The sequence below is a fragment of the Carettochelys insculpta genome, chromosome 3 (assembly GCF_033958435.1).
Source record: "Carettochelys insculpta isolate YL-2023 chromosome 3, ASM3395843v1, whole genome shotgun sequence".
NCBI lineage: Eukaryota > Metazoa > Chordata > Testudines > Carettochelyidae > Carettochelys > Carettochelys insculpta.
In genome coordinates this window covers 70,410,876-70,428,816 of record NC_134139.1, presented here as the reverse complement: position 1 = coordinate 70,428,816, position 17,941 = coordinate 70,410,876, and the positions used below count along the sequence as shown (strand labels likewise).

Below are 17,941 nucleotides of genomic sequence, written 5' to 3'. Positions count from 1 at the left end.
AGCACCTTCTGTGGTTTGGTATGCAACTATCTTATCTTGATCCTGAGCACAGGTTTTCTGTTCAGTGTTTGGGATTAAGATGATCAGACACCGAGATGTTAAGAGTTTGTTATGGAACATTGATATTATCTAGAGCTGTTCAAATAAGATTTTTTCTGTTCACTAGGAATTCTCAAAAATTGGAAAAAGATCAAGTTGAGTAGAAAATAAAATATTCAGCCAATTGAAAAGTTTTAAAAAAATTGGCTCAAACAAAGCATCTTCTCGACCAAAAGTGAAACACATTACTACTTAAAGCACTTCTTACTCCATTTCAAATATTTTGCATAAAATTAAAAGATTTTAAAAAGCTGTTTCAAATAAAAATGAAACTTTTCCATTTGAAATTAATTTTTCTTTTATTTGACTGAAGCAATTTGGCAAAATCAGCATGAAATTGTAGAATGTTTCAGCATCAACAAATCTGCATATTTCACCAAAAATATTTTGGTCAAAATTTCAGCCAGCTCTAATTCTGTCCCCTCAAACATGCCAAGCCACACTTATTTAACTTCTTCCTTTCAAACCAATCTCTTCTGATTCCTTCTGATTGTTAGTTACTCTGTGCCCTTTAAGGAGTGCCTCATAGAATCATCTGTATAATTGATAAGAGTGCACTTCTGACATGAAAGCAACATAATCATAAAGAGTTTGCAATGCATATTAAAAGCTCCAACCTCTGTAATTTACAGTGGCCACCCAAAAACGTTTTAATGTGTTCTGAGAGCACCCAGCTGACTGAACCATTTCAACATGTTGTTCAATTTGTTTTCTCTGCTTCACATTTGTAAGGGGCAGGACACTACCCCAAACCGCCATGCAGCAGTTACATTTCTAAGCAGTCAAATATTGAGACTGTGCTTCATTCTGTCCCTTTTTTGAAGAACAGGGACTTAAAAAATAACCCTACCAAATGTGTTCTGGGAGCACCCAGCTGACTGAATCATGTCAACAAGTTGTTCAACTAGTTTTCTCCAAGTGAAAAAACACCAAACAAGTGGGCTTCAGAAGCCCATTATACCCAAGTGGAACAAACTGGCTCCGTGCGACTTGGGAAAGACTTCATATTATCCTCAAGAAAAGAAGATACAATGCAAAAGGGGTAGTGCATTGGTTGTGTATATGGCTGAAGGAGTCAGGTTTGAAGGAGGGAGAGAGAGAGGAAAAATGTGCGTTGTCACCACATAGAAGTGAGGACTACTCTAAGGAGGACATTGCACTGACATCTCCAGCAAGAGGCAGGGAGACCGTTAGAAGTATTTGCTCCAGGCTCATGATGAATCCCCAATACTAAACAGAAGAGAAGGAAGGAATCCCAGAGGGCATTAGTGTCTAGCAGCTGACTACTACCCCATCAAAAGTAATAGTAGCTCAAGAAGAGAAGGAAAAGTTAAGGAAGCATTAGAAGATAGAAAAGTTGAGGAAAGAATGGAAGGATTCCCTTGCCTCTTCTAGTAAAGAGAGAGATCCCACAAGCTCCATTCCATCATAGCAATCTTCCCCCAACCCATACAATTTGGGAAGGGAGAGTAGTGGTGTCTTGGCATTAGGGGAGCTGCCCTGTAAAATTTCTGTGGCCTAGAGCCGGCCCACTGGTTCATGGTGTAAATTGTAGAGGTTGAAGCTTTCAGGAATGAGCCCCAGAAAATGTGAAGTGGAGAAAACAAGTTTCTCACAGGCAAGAAACCTTCACCCCACGCAGGGCAGGACATGCTGATGTCTGGAAGCATGATCTGTGCTGCACAGCCACCACATAGTGTGGTGTGGTGTGGTGGGGCTGGGACATTAGCCACGTGGTGGGGTGGAGTGGGGGCTAGCTTGCCACCTGCATGGCATGTGGAGGGGACGGGGGGCTGCCCTGTACAAATGTGAAGAACAGAAAAGAGAGTTCTTGGCCTTTCCTGCTAAATCCTGTTCATGGAAGATGCCTTCACCCCCATGCAGGGCAGGACATGCCAATGTCTGTAAGCACAATCCTCACAAACCAGCTGCCATGTAGTATGGTAGGGGGGAAAGGGCTAGCCCGCTAACCATATGACACCTTGGAGTGAGAGGGGACTGCCCCAGACAAAGGTGAAAGGGAGAAAACCAGTTGAACAACCTGTTGAAATCATTCAGTCAGCTCGGTGCTCTCAGAATACATTTAGTAACAAGGTCCGTAACGTAGATGACTCAAACAATTTCTCTCACTGGGGAAAGAGACTTCTGAAAGATGGCCTTTTGTTTTCAGAAGGAGGGGAATGAGGGCAATGCAGTCTGGGAAGATGACATCACCACCCACAACCACTTGAAGGGCAATTTTCCCACAGTGCATCAGCAAAAAACCTCGGAATTACATGGGGCTAAGGGAACTGTGAGTTAGGTTCCTACAATGTACTGCTGCAACAGTCAGACTTTGGTGGTTTAGTGGGGACACACTAAGTCAACTTTGTGGGCAGGTGCAGACAATCAACTTCAACTTCATAAATTTCAATGTTCTAAAGTTGACTTTAATAAATTCAACTTTATTTTGTAGTGTAGACATATCCTCAGAGTCTTAGCTGTGTAGTATAGTCATATGCAAAGTTAGTTATTGGCACAATATTTAGTGGTGTGGGTGACAAGATCTGTCTTTCAAAACTAGCATAGCCAAACGTGTTATGATGATGCTGTGTGCTCTGGATGATGATAGTAGCAAAGACAGGTGAAGGCTTTCAGAACTTTTAAGTTTTAAAAAAAAGGAAAAGGCCAACAATGTTAAATGTCAGTATCACTGGAGCACCTTTAGAGCTCAGTAAAAACCTGTTAGATTTGTCACTAATCATGGAGAGGCTCAATAATAACCGCATCCCCTCTTTTGGGTGGCAGATTAGGCACAGATTGTATGCTCCTTCTGGCACATTTATGAAAAGGAACATGAGCTAACAGAAATGCTCTGTTACTGATTCTTAGCTGTGGGTTAGAGGAGGTCATAGACTAAATCTATGTTATAGTAAATTTCAGATATCTTCCACCTCACACTAAATGTGAGAACTTCATTTCACTGACTCCATCCAACCTTTTAACTTCCATGATAAATCTTTGACATTTAAAAAAAAACCTTGTACCTTCCTCCAACTTTACTCCTCCTTTGACTCTAAAAGTTGCCCATTCCCATCAGAATAGCATTAAGCTGGCACTCGGAGTGTCACATTGTATATCTAGATGAAAGGGAGATTCCTGGCCAACATGTCTCCACAGCTCATTGATCTCCCTCTGCAGAAAGACTGATATTCTCCCAACAGATTCCTTAGCAGGATGATTTAAAACTTGCTGTTGAGCAATTTAAAGTCTGGCATTAGATATCTATGCATTGCACAGTAAGGCACATACTGGTAAGCTGCCTCTATTGCTTGCAAAGAATAGCATTAAATCTCTTAGCACGAGCTGTGTCCTCCCGTAGTAATTTAAGGGATCTTTTGTTAACCCTTCTTATAAGAACCAGTAAATCAGATGTGAGAATGAGAGTTCTGGGAGCATGGAACTATTCACTTAGGAAGGAACAGGGTTGGGGGCAGGTGGGATGGGCAGAATCAGAGGGTGAAAAATATCTATAGTAAGTCATCAATGTGTCATTCCTATGACAATGAAGATTAGTAGCATTGCCTAGCAAGGCCACAATTCAAAGTGAATGTAAAATTGTCTGATGAAGGATGTAAGGAAATGACAGTCATGTGGTCTGAAGTTAGGCTTGCACTAGTCTTATTGAAATTAATGGGAATTGGTAGCCATTTTGCCTAAGGACAAAATTCATGAATTTGCTGGTGTAAATTGGAGGTTTGGAAGTGTGTGTGTGTGTGTGTGTGTGTGTGTGTGTGTGTGTGTAGGAGACTTATAATAAAAATTACACAAGTTTAAAATTCTGCTGATTTTTCAGTAGCATATGAGTTACTATAAGTAGACATAATTTTAGGAATGGAATTTCCTTTAAGTTTAAAAGTTGCTGACCTTCCAAACTTTGGAAGTGTATCTCTATGTATTTGTGCAGATGTGTTTCTCTATGAAAGGTTGAAAACTATGGTTATTAAACAATTGGCCTGTTGCATAGCAGAGTAAGACAAAATCCCACGATCACCACGATCTTGGTCCCAAGTGGCACTGAGTGAAATTAGGAAGGTCTGTTTCATAGGAAATTCTAAAATTCTTATGTTTCAACATTTGTCATCACACATCAGGAAGAAAAAAAAAGCAAGATTAAAACATTTCATAGAGCAAGGTATTCAAAAATTTAGAAAATGTTGAAATGATAAATCATTTCTACACTTTCAGTCAAAATGAAACATTTTCAACTTTCTGCAATTAAAATGTTTGATCTTGGTATGAACTAACTTGAGATGCATTTAAATTCAACATTAAACTGCATTTCCTGTTGTGTTCTTTTATGTCTGCAGTAGACACAGAATTCGACCACCAGTATGCAGTTTTAGCTATGTCAATTATATAGTTAAAATTGTCTTATCAGTGGTTGACTTCAATGTCTGTTTACACAGAGTAAAGTTGATGGGACCGTTTCTTCTGTCGACGTTTCTTAATCCTTGCCACTTGTGAGGAGTTGTGGGGCTCAATTTGACCCCAGAAAGTGCTGTTTCATGCAAGCATGAAAGAAAACCCCTGAATATTGACTCTGAGAGGGTCGTGTGGCTCGGGCTATAGATGTGGTTATCTGAATAGCTGGTGCCTCCGTTCTTCTCTCTGAGTCAGACTCCCTGGTTAAAGAACATCTCTTATGATGTAGATAAAATTACTTTCATTCCTTGATGTCCCATGAAGCTTTGTTGGAGTGGAGTTCATTCTGTAGTATGGGGGATTAGTCCTGCACAGGTTTCAGCCAATAGGAGAGAATGAGAGCTCAATTACAAGTTTAGTAAGGCTATGCACCCTGATCAGGGGGAAAAAAAATCAGACCAGTTCAACAGAACTAAATAGTCCTATTTGTATTGAGCTTGTCCCAAAATGACATTTTCCAGCTACATTTTACAGAAACTGATTTTTTGCCAGAGAATTATTACAGCAGAAAATTACTGATCAGCTCTGGTACTGAGTTTTGCAGATCACCAAGAACTTGTAGTATTGAAATGGGTCCACAGGCCTTTTATTGTTCAAGATTACACCTGGAATAATATTAGAGGAAGACCAAAGACAGGATAAGCCCATTACTCAATAAGGGAAGGAGAAATAATAAAATGAAAATGTGGAAATGACAGAACTGCTAAATTACTTTTTTGTTTCACCAAAAGATGAGCAGTGATTGGATGTCTAACATAGTGAATGCCAGTGAAAATAAGGTAGGATCAGAGACTAGACTAGAAAAGATGAAGTTAAAATTACTTACACAAGTTAGATTTTTGTCAAGACTCCATGGCCTGATGAAGTACAACTTTAGTATGATCAGGGAGCTGACTGAGGAAGTATCTCACCTCCTCGTGATTTAGCTTTGAGAAGTCAGGGTGCAGACAAATGTTCCAGAGGACTGTAAGAGTGCAAATATAGTGCCCATCTATCAAAAAGGAAATAAGGACCACCTGAAGAATTATGGACCAATGAGCTTAACTTCAGTATCCGTAAATATAATGGAACAAATAGTTAAGAAATCAATTTGCAGATACCTACAAGGCAATAAGGTAGATTTTCTAAAGAACAAATACTGCCAAACTGTCCTAAGAGCTTTGAAATATCTAAAAGGGTGTTAAAAGAAGGGTGAAAAAATATTCTCCTTAAGCTCTTATGATAAGACAAGAAGCAATGGGTTTGAATTACAGAAAGGGAAATTTAGGTGAGATATTTGGGAAAAAACCCTCCTGTCTTGATGGTTAAGCACTGGAAAAAATAGGAGAGTTGTGCATAACTAGTTAAAACAGTATTGTCAGTGAGGAGCTAATCAGTGCCCAAGGGCAAGTTGGAAGCCCATATCAAATGGTGTCCCTCTGGGATCCATTTTAAGTCCCATTCTGTTCAATATGGTCATCGGTGATTTAGATAATGGCATAGAGTAAACTTGTAAGGTTTGCAAACAATAAAAGCTGGGAGTGGTGGCAAATGATTTTGAGGATAGAATTAAAATTCAGAATGATCAGAGCAAGTGGTAGAAATGGTCTGAATGAAATAGAAATTTAATAAGGATGGGTGCAAAGTTTTCCACCTAGAAAGGAACAAACAGTTGCACACATACAAACTAGTACGTCATCATCATCAATAACTGTTGGCTCAGCACCCCTTGGTGTCTGATGCCTCTCTCACTATTTCCTTCCATCTTTCCCTGTCCAGTGCAGAGTGGTTTAGTTTCTGTAGACGAGCTTCGCACCAATCTATTATATCATCTACCCATAGTACATGGATGCATATAAATTAGTACTACAGAGAAAGATCAGGGAGTCATAATGGATCATAAGCTAAAAATGTGTCAGCAGTGTAAGACTGTTATAACAAAACCAAACTTAATTCTGGGCTATATTAGGAGGAATATTGTAAACAAGGCCTGAGAAGAAATTCTGCTCTTGTTTGCAGCCTCAGTTAGAATATTATGTCCACTTGCATTTGCAACATTTCAGGAGGGATATGGATAAATTGGAGAAAGACCAGAGAAGAGTGAAAAATGATTACATTTTTTTCTAGACATGACATATGAGGGAAAATTGGGGAACTACTCTGGAAAAGAGAGAAGACTGAGAAGGGACATTATTACAGTTTTCAAGTACATAAAAGTTGTTGAAGGAAGGAGGGAGAAAAAATATTCTCTGAGGGTAGGACAAGAAGCAGGGGGTTTAAATTGCAGCAAAGGTGGTTTAGGGTTGAGATTAGGGAGAACTTCCTGTCAGGCTAGTTAAACAATAGGGAGGTCATGGAATCTCCATCACTGGACTTTTTAAGAGCAGGTTAAACAAATACCTGTCAGGGATGGCCGAGAACAGGGGTTGGCAATAGAACAAATTCAGTTGGTTTAATGGCTGGTGGGGTGGTGGAAGGGATCCAGGTGTTAAACCAACTGAATTTAGTTCTATATTTCAGAGAGGGCAGGGCAGAGAGCTGCAGAGGGGTCAGAGTCAGCGGCAGTGCCTGGAGCTGCAGTGACTCCATTTGGTTCCTGGGAGAAAGCAGTCTGGCCCTGGAGGCGGGGATTAGAGGGGAGGTTCTGCATCTTCCCTCCTCCAACCCACTTGCCTCTTCCACCTTGGCTGGCTCTGGGCAGTTCCCTCCCTCCCTCTACTCAGTGCATGTCAGCAGATCTGGGGGCTGAGAGGGGAGGGGAAGGCGGAACAAGTGCGGGGAAGCCAGAGAGAATGGAGGGAGAATTGTCTCTGCCTGCCTGCCTGCCTGCCTCTGCCTCAGACAACAAGCGCCCCGAGGCTAGGCCCAGATGCAGAGCTCACCTCAGGAAGGCTCCTCACTCTGCTGGCAGTGCATGGGGAAGGGTGGAGGAAGGGTGTGCTGCTGGCATCAGGTCTCGCACACAACAGCTCCTGCTTCTGCGTGCCACTGGTCCTGGGAGCACGAGAACTCAGGCTGCCTCGAACCAGCAGCATCATCAGTTCCTGGGGTGCCAAGTGGGGTCGCTGCTTTGTCTCTGGCTGGGAGAAGGGGTGTGAGATTGAGCACCACCTTCAGGGAACTTGCTGCTCAGTTTCTCCTCCTCATTGTGGAGGGTTGCTCCTTCCAACTTAAGAGCCTATCCCCAGGCTCAGTATTTTTCCTTTTCCTCATTTGCTCTCCAGCCCAAGGATGAAAGTAACTTAAAATTTCTCACTGGCAGAAATCATTGTGTGGGTGCTGTTCTTAAAATAGGGGTTACAAGAAGTATGGTTTGACCTTATTTATACAGGGCTGTCTCATTCACATGCATTGTGCTGTTGAAGTACTGATTTTGTAACTGAATTTGAAAAAGTGGCTCTTCCCACTATTTTGGTTTTAGACCCTTGGTCTAGATAATACTCAGCCCTGATATGAATGCAAGGGACTGGACTTGAAAGACCTTTGGAGGTCTCTTCTGGTCCTGGGAGTGGTCAGTTTTCATCATCCAAAGATGTGGACTAAACTAAAGTCTGAAAGTAAAATAAATAAAACTTGGATCTGAAGTAGTTACTAATCACTACTAAATCTTCATCAACAAAACACACCAGGCTTCTTTTTCCTTGTATTGTCAAGATGTATGTTGTTTGAGAAATGGGGATCAGTTACTGACAAAGGAGAAAAATGTCCGGAGTTCTGCTGCAGGTTAACTTCTATTTTAAGTGGTCAGATTAAAACATTTTAATCCATTTCTCCTTGATCCTCTGAGCCAAACTATGATTAATCACGGTGCCTTTGGGCCAGCTATTGTCTGCTATGCACCCTTTAAAGGAGCAGTGCAAGAAGTTGGCTGTGATATTGAAATAGTCCAACATGTAACCTCTTTTGTTGGTAGGCAGAGGTTAGGGTCCATCAGTCAATTTGATGGGACCAGGTACATTGTAAATGTGCCTTTTATCTGTGTAAGAAGTCTTCTCACTCAGTTACTGAATCATGTCTGTTTCATCACTTCAACACCGATGTTTGTGTTTTATAAGCTACTTTTATTTTAACAATTCTGATTTCTAGCTGTGATGATGTCATGTAAGAAATATGAGGTTCTGCTCCAAAAGAATATTTAGTAAATAATTTAAATTAATAAATAAATATATAAAAACAGGATAAAACAATCCCAGTTATCCCTTATGATCATAAACCATTTCATAAGAAAGATTTTTCTAACTCTCTTCTTTCCTTGTGTGGTACGCCAGAGATTGGAAGAAATATCTGGCACCAAATGGTCTGGCTGATTTTTAAAGAAATTGTTCATGTGTCTTAGTTTTATAAACATGTTACTTGTGAGGCAAAGAATAATCCTCACAAAACAGTTTAAAGCCTTTGTTTAGCATGTGGCATTCTTTTTTCGTTCATTGATTAAAATAATTTAATTCCAACTATATAACCTTTTGCCTCACTAATTTATTTTCTTACAACATATTGCATTTGTACAGACTCAATGGTGTTGCATTTTATGAAGTACCTTGTCAAAGACCTGATAGTAATGTCTACTCTTAGCTTGTTGTTGGAAGGTTTGTTGTGACCATTTCTACTTAGCCAAGGCATGTAACATTCCAACCTTGTCAGTATGTTTAAATTTGTCATGTACTAGTAGACTCTAGTGAAGTGTAAGGCTATCTCCACCAAGCCTGCTCGGAGCCAGTCGGAAATGAATCTGTCTGCCTCAGATACTTTTTCAGACAAAATTATTAATGCTTAGTGGCAGGGAAGCGGCTCCCCTTCTCAATGGATTGAATGATGAGTGAAATTCTGTAAGTCTTGATAAGGCTGTGGTCAGGCTGGTGTTTGGTCTATAAGGTAGATAAAATGATTCTGCCTTTGGGCTGCAAGGATGTCTGGTTTCTTTTGTCTGTATCTGTGCCAAAGTGTATCTCCCTTATTCATCTTGCAAGTGATCTTTAAACTTAATCATGGTGGACTTTTTCCTATATGTTTGCCCGACAATACATAGGGAGATTGGGGGGTGAAAGTGCTGGAGGAAAACCAATTTTACTATGAAGGAAAGAAGAAACTGCTCCTTTTTGTTCAGATTAACCCTTAGTAAACTATGCAACTATTATTCAAAGCACGATTTGGGAGCCTTTTGTTTTTTTCACCTCATAATAATTAGCTAAACTGTAGGCTTTTCATGTGCTTATGGATTTTGCAAGTTTTTACATTTAGGCTACATCTGCACCACAGTCCCCTTTCGGAGGAGGAATGCAAATGAGGGAGATCGAAAATGCAAATAAAGCACTGATTTATAAATCTCACACCTCATTTGCATAATCACTTCCGATCATGTTTCCGGAAGAGACTTCTCTGAAAGCAAAAACAGCCATGTAGACAGGGTTCCTTCAGAAAAAAAATGCCCATTTTCAGAAGAACCTTCTCTTAATGAAACAAAATAGGAAGAAGGGTTCTTTAATTTTTTTTTTCTTTTTTCTGAAGTCACCTTGTCTACATGCCCCTTTTTATTATTACAGCATTTAGTCATTCAGTATGTGACAAAGGATTATTTTTAATAAAGATGTCATGCGGCAGCAAATCAAATGTCTTATAGAAGTCCAAGGATAATACATCAATACTACTACAATTTATCAACCAAACTGGTCATCCCATCAAAAGAGATAAGTTAGTTTAACAGGAATTTTCCTTACATCCATGTTGGTTGGTATTAATTACATGATGCTCTTTTTTCCTTCATCAATCTCTCCATTGTCTTCTCCAGGATCAATGTCAAGATGACAGGCCTATAATTACCTGGTCATCCTATTTGTCTTTTTATAGTATTAGAACAATATTAGCTTTAAATTGTTGGGGTCCTTGTCCCTAGAACACAGGTTACAATGTGGGGATTCAGGGAGGGGGGGGCACGTTGAGGCTGCTGATGGCTCATTGTTAATGGTAGCTCTGTGTGTTTGCGTGCGCGCGCAGGGGAGGCAAACACCCCTCATTGGATTTGGCCCAGACACCCCCTCTGTCATGATGTGGGGAGGGGCAAAGCTGAGTGAGTTGCAGGATGGCTACATTTTTCAACAGCCCTACTGGCTCTCTGAACAAGCCACTCCTTAATAAACCAGTGGTAAATGCTGCAGTTCCCTTCAAAATCTATAGTAACGTGGACCAGCAGGAGTGAACTTACTGATTTGCATACCATAACAAGTTTGTAAGGGCAAGTAAATCCGGGGGTGGTGGTGGAGGAAGGGAATGTTGATGCCTCCCCCTTCATGTAAACACACACACACACACACACACACACACACCAGACTGAGATCCATATGCCACTGAAGCTGTTGCCCTGATCAGCCCTACTCCCAGCTAGAATAGAAGTGGCAGAGGTGAAAATACAGAGTCTGGTGGGATGGAGACTGCTTGGGGTGTGTCTACACAGAACAGGGCTTCGTCGACAAAGGGTAAATGCTCTCTGTCGAGAGTTTGTCGGCAAAACCCAGCCGTTCAGCCAACAGCGTTACGCTTCTCCCTGTTCAGGTATAGCATCTGTCAGCACTGTTTTGTTGACAGTGTGTCTGTATAGATTCTCCTGGGCCCATTCTGTCAACAGAGGGATCCTCCAAATGGGGCCAGCCTGGAGCCGAGAGGCACTCTCCCCATGGCCCTGAGCTCTATGATCCCAGCCCCTGGTCATCTTTAAAGGTATAAGAAGCCTCATAGCTTCCATCCAGGAATCTGGAGGAATGGCTGCAGGCTGCCAGCATGTGTTCTGCACCCCACTCCATCAGCCACTCCCCTTTAAACTATGCCCCAACCCTCCTGAAACCACCCCAGCCCCTCCCAGGAATCAGGTGAGGCCTCCCAGGCTCTGCTCGAGGACAAGAAAGCAGGACCCCTACTGGTCTGGCCCAGAGATGAAGGACCTGCTGGTCCTCTTGGCCAAGGAGCCCCTCATCCTACATACCAGTGGCAAGAGGAGGAACGAACTTGACGTTGAGCGTGGCCAGCCCACATGCACACTGGAGCAGGTGTGTAAGAAGATTGAGGAGCTCTGCCAGAGATGTCCGATGGAGGTCAAATGTGGGGCTGGCCACCGGCGCCCACTATAAGCAGCTGGACAGCATGCTGGTTAGAGACAGGTGGCATCCTGATTCCAGAGGCTGTTGACACAGGAAGAAGCCCTGCTGCCCAGGTTGCTGGCACAGGAGCTGGGATCATCACCCGAGTCACCAGAGGAGACGCTGTCCAACCCAAAATCAAACCAGAGCATCCTGGTGATTGCCTTCTCCCCAGCCTCTCCACTGCCATGTTATTAGCATGGGCATCCCTGGACCTCTTCACAGCACCACCGGGTGAGTTCCCCATGGGGCAAATGCACAGAGGCCAGAGGGGAGCAGATGGAGTGTGCCACTGGCCCGTGCCCAGAACTCGCATGGCCAGGCATACTGCCCAGAGCCCATGGGCAGCCCACAGGCATGGCTGTCAGCCTGCTAACATCATCATGATGAGCCACACAAGCCCCACAGCCCCAGGGAGCAGGTGGCGGGCCCCTGCCATACCCAGGAGTGGTCCAGGTGCAAGGGCGATGGGCACACCCCACATACCCCACTATGGGGCGTGATTCTCCACCCACGGGCATGCCTGAAAGTGACATCCAGCGCCAACCCCCATGGACAGCACTGCCCCTCATTGGCCCTCCCTCCATTGGGCCACTAGCCAGTCAGGCTGGTCTCTGAGGTTGCTGTGACTGGCCTGTTCCCATGTCCTGAATGGCAGGGCCCACCAAGTGAGGGCCATGGGTGCATACTCTGGGACAGCCCAAACCCAGAGCCTGGAGGGGATTCACTGCTTGCAGGTGGCTGGGGACTGGGCCCAGAGGCTGTGTAGGAGGAAGGACTCACCTGTCCCCCTTTCCTCCATACAGCCACACCATCTGAGGGCCATGCCAGCCCCCATGCCCATCCAGGCAGCCCCCCTGAAGAACCAGAGCCAGCAGAATCCTGACCTGTGCCCTGGCGGGAGGGCCCATCAGAGCCAGAAGGAGGAGGGAAAACTGGTGCTTGCAGCAGCCTTTTGCAAGAAGACAGATTTCATCAGGCACCATCTCCAGAGGGAGGAGGCGTGGCGGGAGTGGAGGGATCAGTCCTCCGAGCACTGGCTGATCAGGGTCAACCACAACTTGGACATCATGGAAACAAAAAAAGAAAAAACAAAACTGTTGTGGGGTTTTCCATATCAATTGCCGTTTGCATTTGTGGCTGTTTAGTAGTCTTAGCATTTGGACATATATTATTTATTTATTAGAACCAGTGAATTTGTTGATGAGATAGTTGCACAGACTAGAGCAGACCATGCTATGCTGATGTACATCAGTCAATGATCTGATCCGTTTTTGCTAAATTAGAATATATTACTTATCTAGCCACAATAATTGCATGAAACTATAGATAGGCTGTTAGAATATGTATTTATCTTAGTAATAGAATGTTTTTAATGTTGTCAATGTGTTTAGAGGGACAAGCTGGGTGATTATTATGAAGTAGCCATAAGATCAAGGTGTCTCTGGAAACTTTTCTTCCTTCAAATATGAGCACATTTCCATAGAAGCTAATTAGAAAGGATAAACTCGACTGCGTTTTATGTCTCTCTTAGCTGCTGTTGTAAAGGTACCATCTTGGCTGCTACCTTTATTGAATCCATTTAAAATGCCTTTTATAAAAGCTGCATTACTTGGCTGTTAAGCGTTTTTGCAAAGATTCTTTACATTGCACAGCATCATCTCATTTGCTTTCTATTTATACAGGAAATCTTGCAGTTTCAAAATGATATGCATATGCATGTATATAATGTATAATGCATGTATAATGTTGTTTTTTTAATGTACAATTAGAATTTTTCCTACTTTTATTAAGTTTAAGATGTTGAGTGCAGCAAGAGCTTTGATTTCACTATGGGGAGAGAATCACAATCAAAGCTGACATGTAATACTATACATTTGTATGTTTGGGGGGGGACCTAGGGGGATGTTGGCTGAAGTTGGATAAAAGGGACACTGACTTAATATTAGGGTTTCAAATGTGCTCAGCAGATACAGCCTTACATTCAATGGGTACTGAGCAGCTCTGAAAAACAGGTCAAGTTTCTAAATGGGAGCTGGTCTCTTTTCCAATCTGGCCTTCAATGACAAGAAACAATTAAAAAAAATCTGCTTCTCACATTGCTCCTTATAGTCACAGCAAAATAGCAGACATGCAAGTGGTTTGGAGAATATCCACAGGGACCAGCCCAAGGATGGATCATTGGTCTCTTTACTCATTCCTTCAACATCTTTTTCCTGTTTATTTCTCACTGTTGGATGATGATGAAAAGGCAAAGTAAGCTGTCTCCAAAATTGACACTGCTGGCAACTATATGGAAAGTCTGCATGGGCTTTACCTGATTCCCTCTGATTATATGTCACCATCCCTCTAGAGTACCACCCCATTAAAAAAAACTACCGTTTACAAAGTAATTCAATAGAGGTCTTTCAAACATATGGGTTCAAGGATGGAATGCCAGACATAGCAACAATGCTTTGAACATTTAATGGTCACCTAAGATTGATCCACCAGTCAATGGAAATCTTAAAGAAGTATACCCATTTTATATGGTATCCTGGAGCTCACTGATGCTGGGCTCTGGCAGCCTACAGACAGGAGCAGGTCCTAGGGGCTAGTACTCCACTGACAAAACCCTGCTGGTAAATCCAGGGCAATATATTCTATCATAAATGCTGTGTTTGCTGAGCATCATTTAATTAGGTCCTGACTGACAGTCCTTCTCTCCTGAGGGTCTTTAGTAATCCCATTGTGAAAATCCTTCAGCTTTGGCATCTGTTCCTCTCTTTGGTCCAAAATAGCCCAAATGTGTTGCTGTTCAGAGTCTTCTACAAAGGCTGTCTCTTTAGCCAGGCTTTTGGAGAGGAAGGAGCATAATATGGGCTGGATTAGGAGTGAGAGAAAGCCTTGTTTGAGTTTGATTTTCTGTAGGTTGGATTTAACATATTTAGTCAAGCGGTAAGGAGCTACATTTTGTACTTTTAAAATGTGGCAAAGGTGTCGAGGAGGTCTGAAGTGGTGGTGGGTTTGTACATATTGTAAATCAAAATGTGCAAACATTTGTGTGCGAAAGGAGGGGACGTCTAAAGTCTGGAAATCTAATAATAAGTAAAAAGATCAGGCTCACAGATTGTAAACTGCTCTGAAGCTGAAAAAAATAATTTAAAAGCAAGTTTTTTTTCGCTTAGGAATATAGAAGCAAAAACTGGAAATTTGTGCTGAATCATTTCATTCATTTCTGCCAAAATGAATTCAATCATTGGGTAAATGATGCGCAAATTGAGGAATGGCCATGGTCAAGAGTGGCAAAACTTTTGTTGACAGCAGTGCTTTTTTTCCAGGAAAAAAAAGGGTGTCAGAACTCAAGTCTGATGATTCCTCACAGGGGTTAGGGTGTTCATTTTTAATGCTGTGGTCTTGCCCCAATCCCCGTGCTGCTGCAGAACTAGTGGTGAAAATTTTTCTGGTGTTCTAATGGAAAAAAGCTGCTGGAACTCTGTTCTGGTGCATTCTGCCATTGAAAAAGCCCTAGTTGACAGTATGCAGTATGCAGACAGTGAAATCATTTCACAAGTGTAAAAAAAGTGAAATACAGTTTCCAGCATGTATACATAAACAACTCATAAAGTGTATTTTTAACAATGATATATTTGGTATAGAATGTGATGTTTTAAATATGTTAATTAGAAGTGATTGGATCTTTTCCTGGTAAATTATATGGTGTTCTTGTTGTTATTGCAATAGGAAATACTTTCATAAATGGTATTTTGCAGACCACTGCAGATTAGTGTATGAGGTGAAAGCTACACATTTGTTGTCTGTGAGGCTTAATCTTTGATTCATGTTTTGCGAATGGCTTTAATCCACTGAAATGTTAATGAAAAAATTCTCTCTTTAGGGTTAAAGAAGCGGAGGAAGTGTGCAGACAGAAAAAGGGAAAATCACTTTATAATATAAAGCCAAAACACGATTCTGGAATAGTAAGGATGGATTGCATTTATTATTTATTATTATGCCTCTGTTATTTTTCTTTATTTTTATATTTCATATATATATTATCCAGACATATTTAGTTATTATTTATTTTTAAATATGTCTGAATTCAGTGTTTTTGTGGAAGGTACCACGTTGACCACCACAGAGAGTGAAGTCCTATATTTATCTACAGAACAGATGCAGCACTGATAGTGGCAGTGAAAATTTCCCCACACTGTCCCAATAATGTGCTTTTCGTCCCCCAAACCTGGAAGAGAGAGGCCTTTGTGGGTGAGGCGACAGCTCATTCCCCAAGCCTACCCTATGCCCAGCCCCGCTGCTTAGGCTTCTGACTGTTGCTAAGTATGTTGGAGGATTTTGTGATGTGGTTGCCAGTCTCCTGGGAGCTGAGCCGCTGAAGACCTTTCTGATGCCAGTGACTGCAAGTCACTACAGATCTGAGTTGGATTAGAAACAGAGGTAGAGAAAAAAGAGGAGAACCTGCTTTTACTAATCTCCTGAGCTATATCCCACTCCCTACAAACTATGGCCTTGATCCTGAAGACATTTACACACACCTTTCATTTTAAGTAATCATTGTTATTAATGTTAGTGGATCGACTTGAATTGTTAAAGTTAAGTCGATGCATAAGCATTTTCAGGATCTGGACCTCTTTTATGATGACTTGTTTTTTTTTTCTCCCCATTTAAAAATTGTGGTCCCAGTGGTCCATAATTTACAAGGTATATGCCGATGCTCCTTTTCTGGCAATATTTAAAAATGAATGACCATTTCCTTGGTTATGTTTTCTTCCCTAAAAATATGATTCAGTTTGTTTTGCATTCAGTGCTATTTTGTGAATCATTGTGACATGTGACATGTCCTTGAAATGAAACATGTTGTCATTTACCATAATCTCTCTGGCATAATCCAGCACACGAAGAAAATAATTATTGCTGTTGTTTCTCATTGTAACTGGCCCTGGTTAGTGACACAGGAAATGTAAATGAAGTAATAGCTTGGCTAAGAATGGTAAACTAGATGTTAGTTTATCAAATTTGTTTCTAATCACATCAAGATGTAGGTTTTAAAACTTGTTTGCTTGTTTTTCTTCACTTCGTAAGAACGAAATCATGTGGATTTACACTCTTCTCTAAGAATAACTACATATTTAAATAACATTTGTGTTGCTGTTGTGCCTAAAAGCCCCATTTGGCCCCATTGTGCTGGATACTGTGCCTACAATGTGGCCCTAAAATGCTTACGGTAGAGTTACGCTAGAGTTATAAAAGAGATTTCACTGACGTGGTTGGTTGTCTTGTACTTTAAATCTGTTTAAAACTGAATTTGTGCAGGGTTTTATAAATGAACTATCAGATAAAATTGAAGATTAGCCTACATATCCCCGTGCTTTACATATTTGTATAATGCAGATATCTATATATGGCAACTTACGTTCTTGTGGTGTTTATTTTCAGAAAGCAAAGATAAGTATGAAGATATGAGAGTGAAGAAATGCAAAAGCCATTGCCACTTGAACAGTAAAACTCAACATGTCTGTTGGGGGCAGGAAAGGACACTACATCATTCAGATAATTTGTTTTCTGCTTATCCTTTCAGATTTGCTTTTTGTCCCCTATCATTTCCTCACTGACAGATGTGTACGGTACATTCATGAATGAATGTAATCATTGTAATGGAGTGCCCAGCAATCACCTAGTTATGGACTTGAGACACATTATCTATATCCTGTGCCTCATTGTCTACCCAAAAACTGGTGTCTTTGTAAAGTTTATAGTACAAAAACAGTAGACTTAACCAGCACGCATAAGAGGCAGCATCTGCATCAGTTCTGAACTTCTTGACAATTCTATTCAAGTTGAGCTTCACAAGAATGCTACTCAGTATAGTAAAATATTTCCATTTCTACTGGCAACATCTGTCTAATGCAAATACTCCATGGCACTGCATATAGATTAGGGAAAGAAATGTTACTTCTAGTGAATTGTTTGTATCCGTTTCATGTTGACATCTGTAGTTTGTATTTTGAATCGGTAAGTGCTGTTTATGCAATATAATCAATGCTTTCTCAACTTGTTCGGTTGCCCTCCATAACTAAATATTTGTGGAACAAGGTGTTTACTGTAACTATCTTTAAGATCGATAAGGCAGCATACTTTTTCTTCATCTTTGGCTGGACAGTGAAGAATGAGAGTTGGGGTTGGAAAATCTGAACCAAAAACATTTTAGGTGAAAAGCCGTAAATGCAGAGAATCACAGGAGTACTTCAGAGGCTAAAAGAGGAACTTGGGCACTC

General features: G+C 41.4%; 1 protein-coding gene across 1 annotated transcript in view; it reads left to right on the top strand.

Moving 5' to 3' along the window:
* The window catches only part of FMN2 (formin 2), a 265,037-nt gene extending 247,350 nt beyond the window's left edge, over positions 1–17,687 (top strand). The window contains exons 19-20 of the mRNA XM_074989102.1: positions 15,547–15,628; positions 17,103–17,687. Of these exons, the coding sequence (XP_074845203.1) occupies positions 15,547–15,628; positions 17,103–17,129 (109 nt within the window). The 3' untranslated portion in view covers positions 17,130–17,687. The remainder of the gene's footprint in view (positions 1–15,546; positions 15,629–17,102) is intronic.
* The last annotated feature ends 254 nt before the right edge of the window (positions 17,688–17,941 follow it).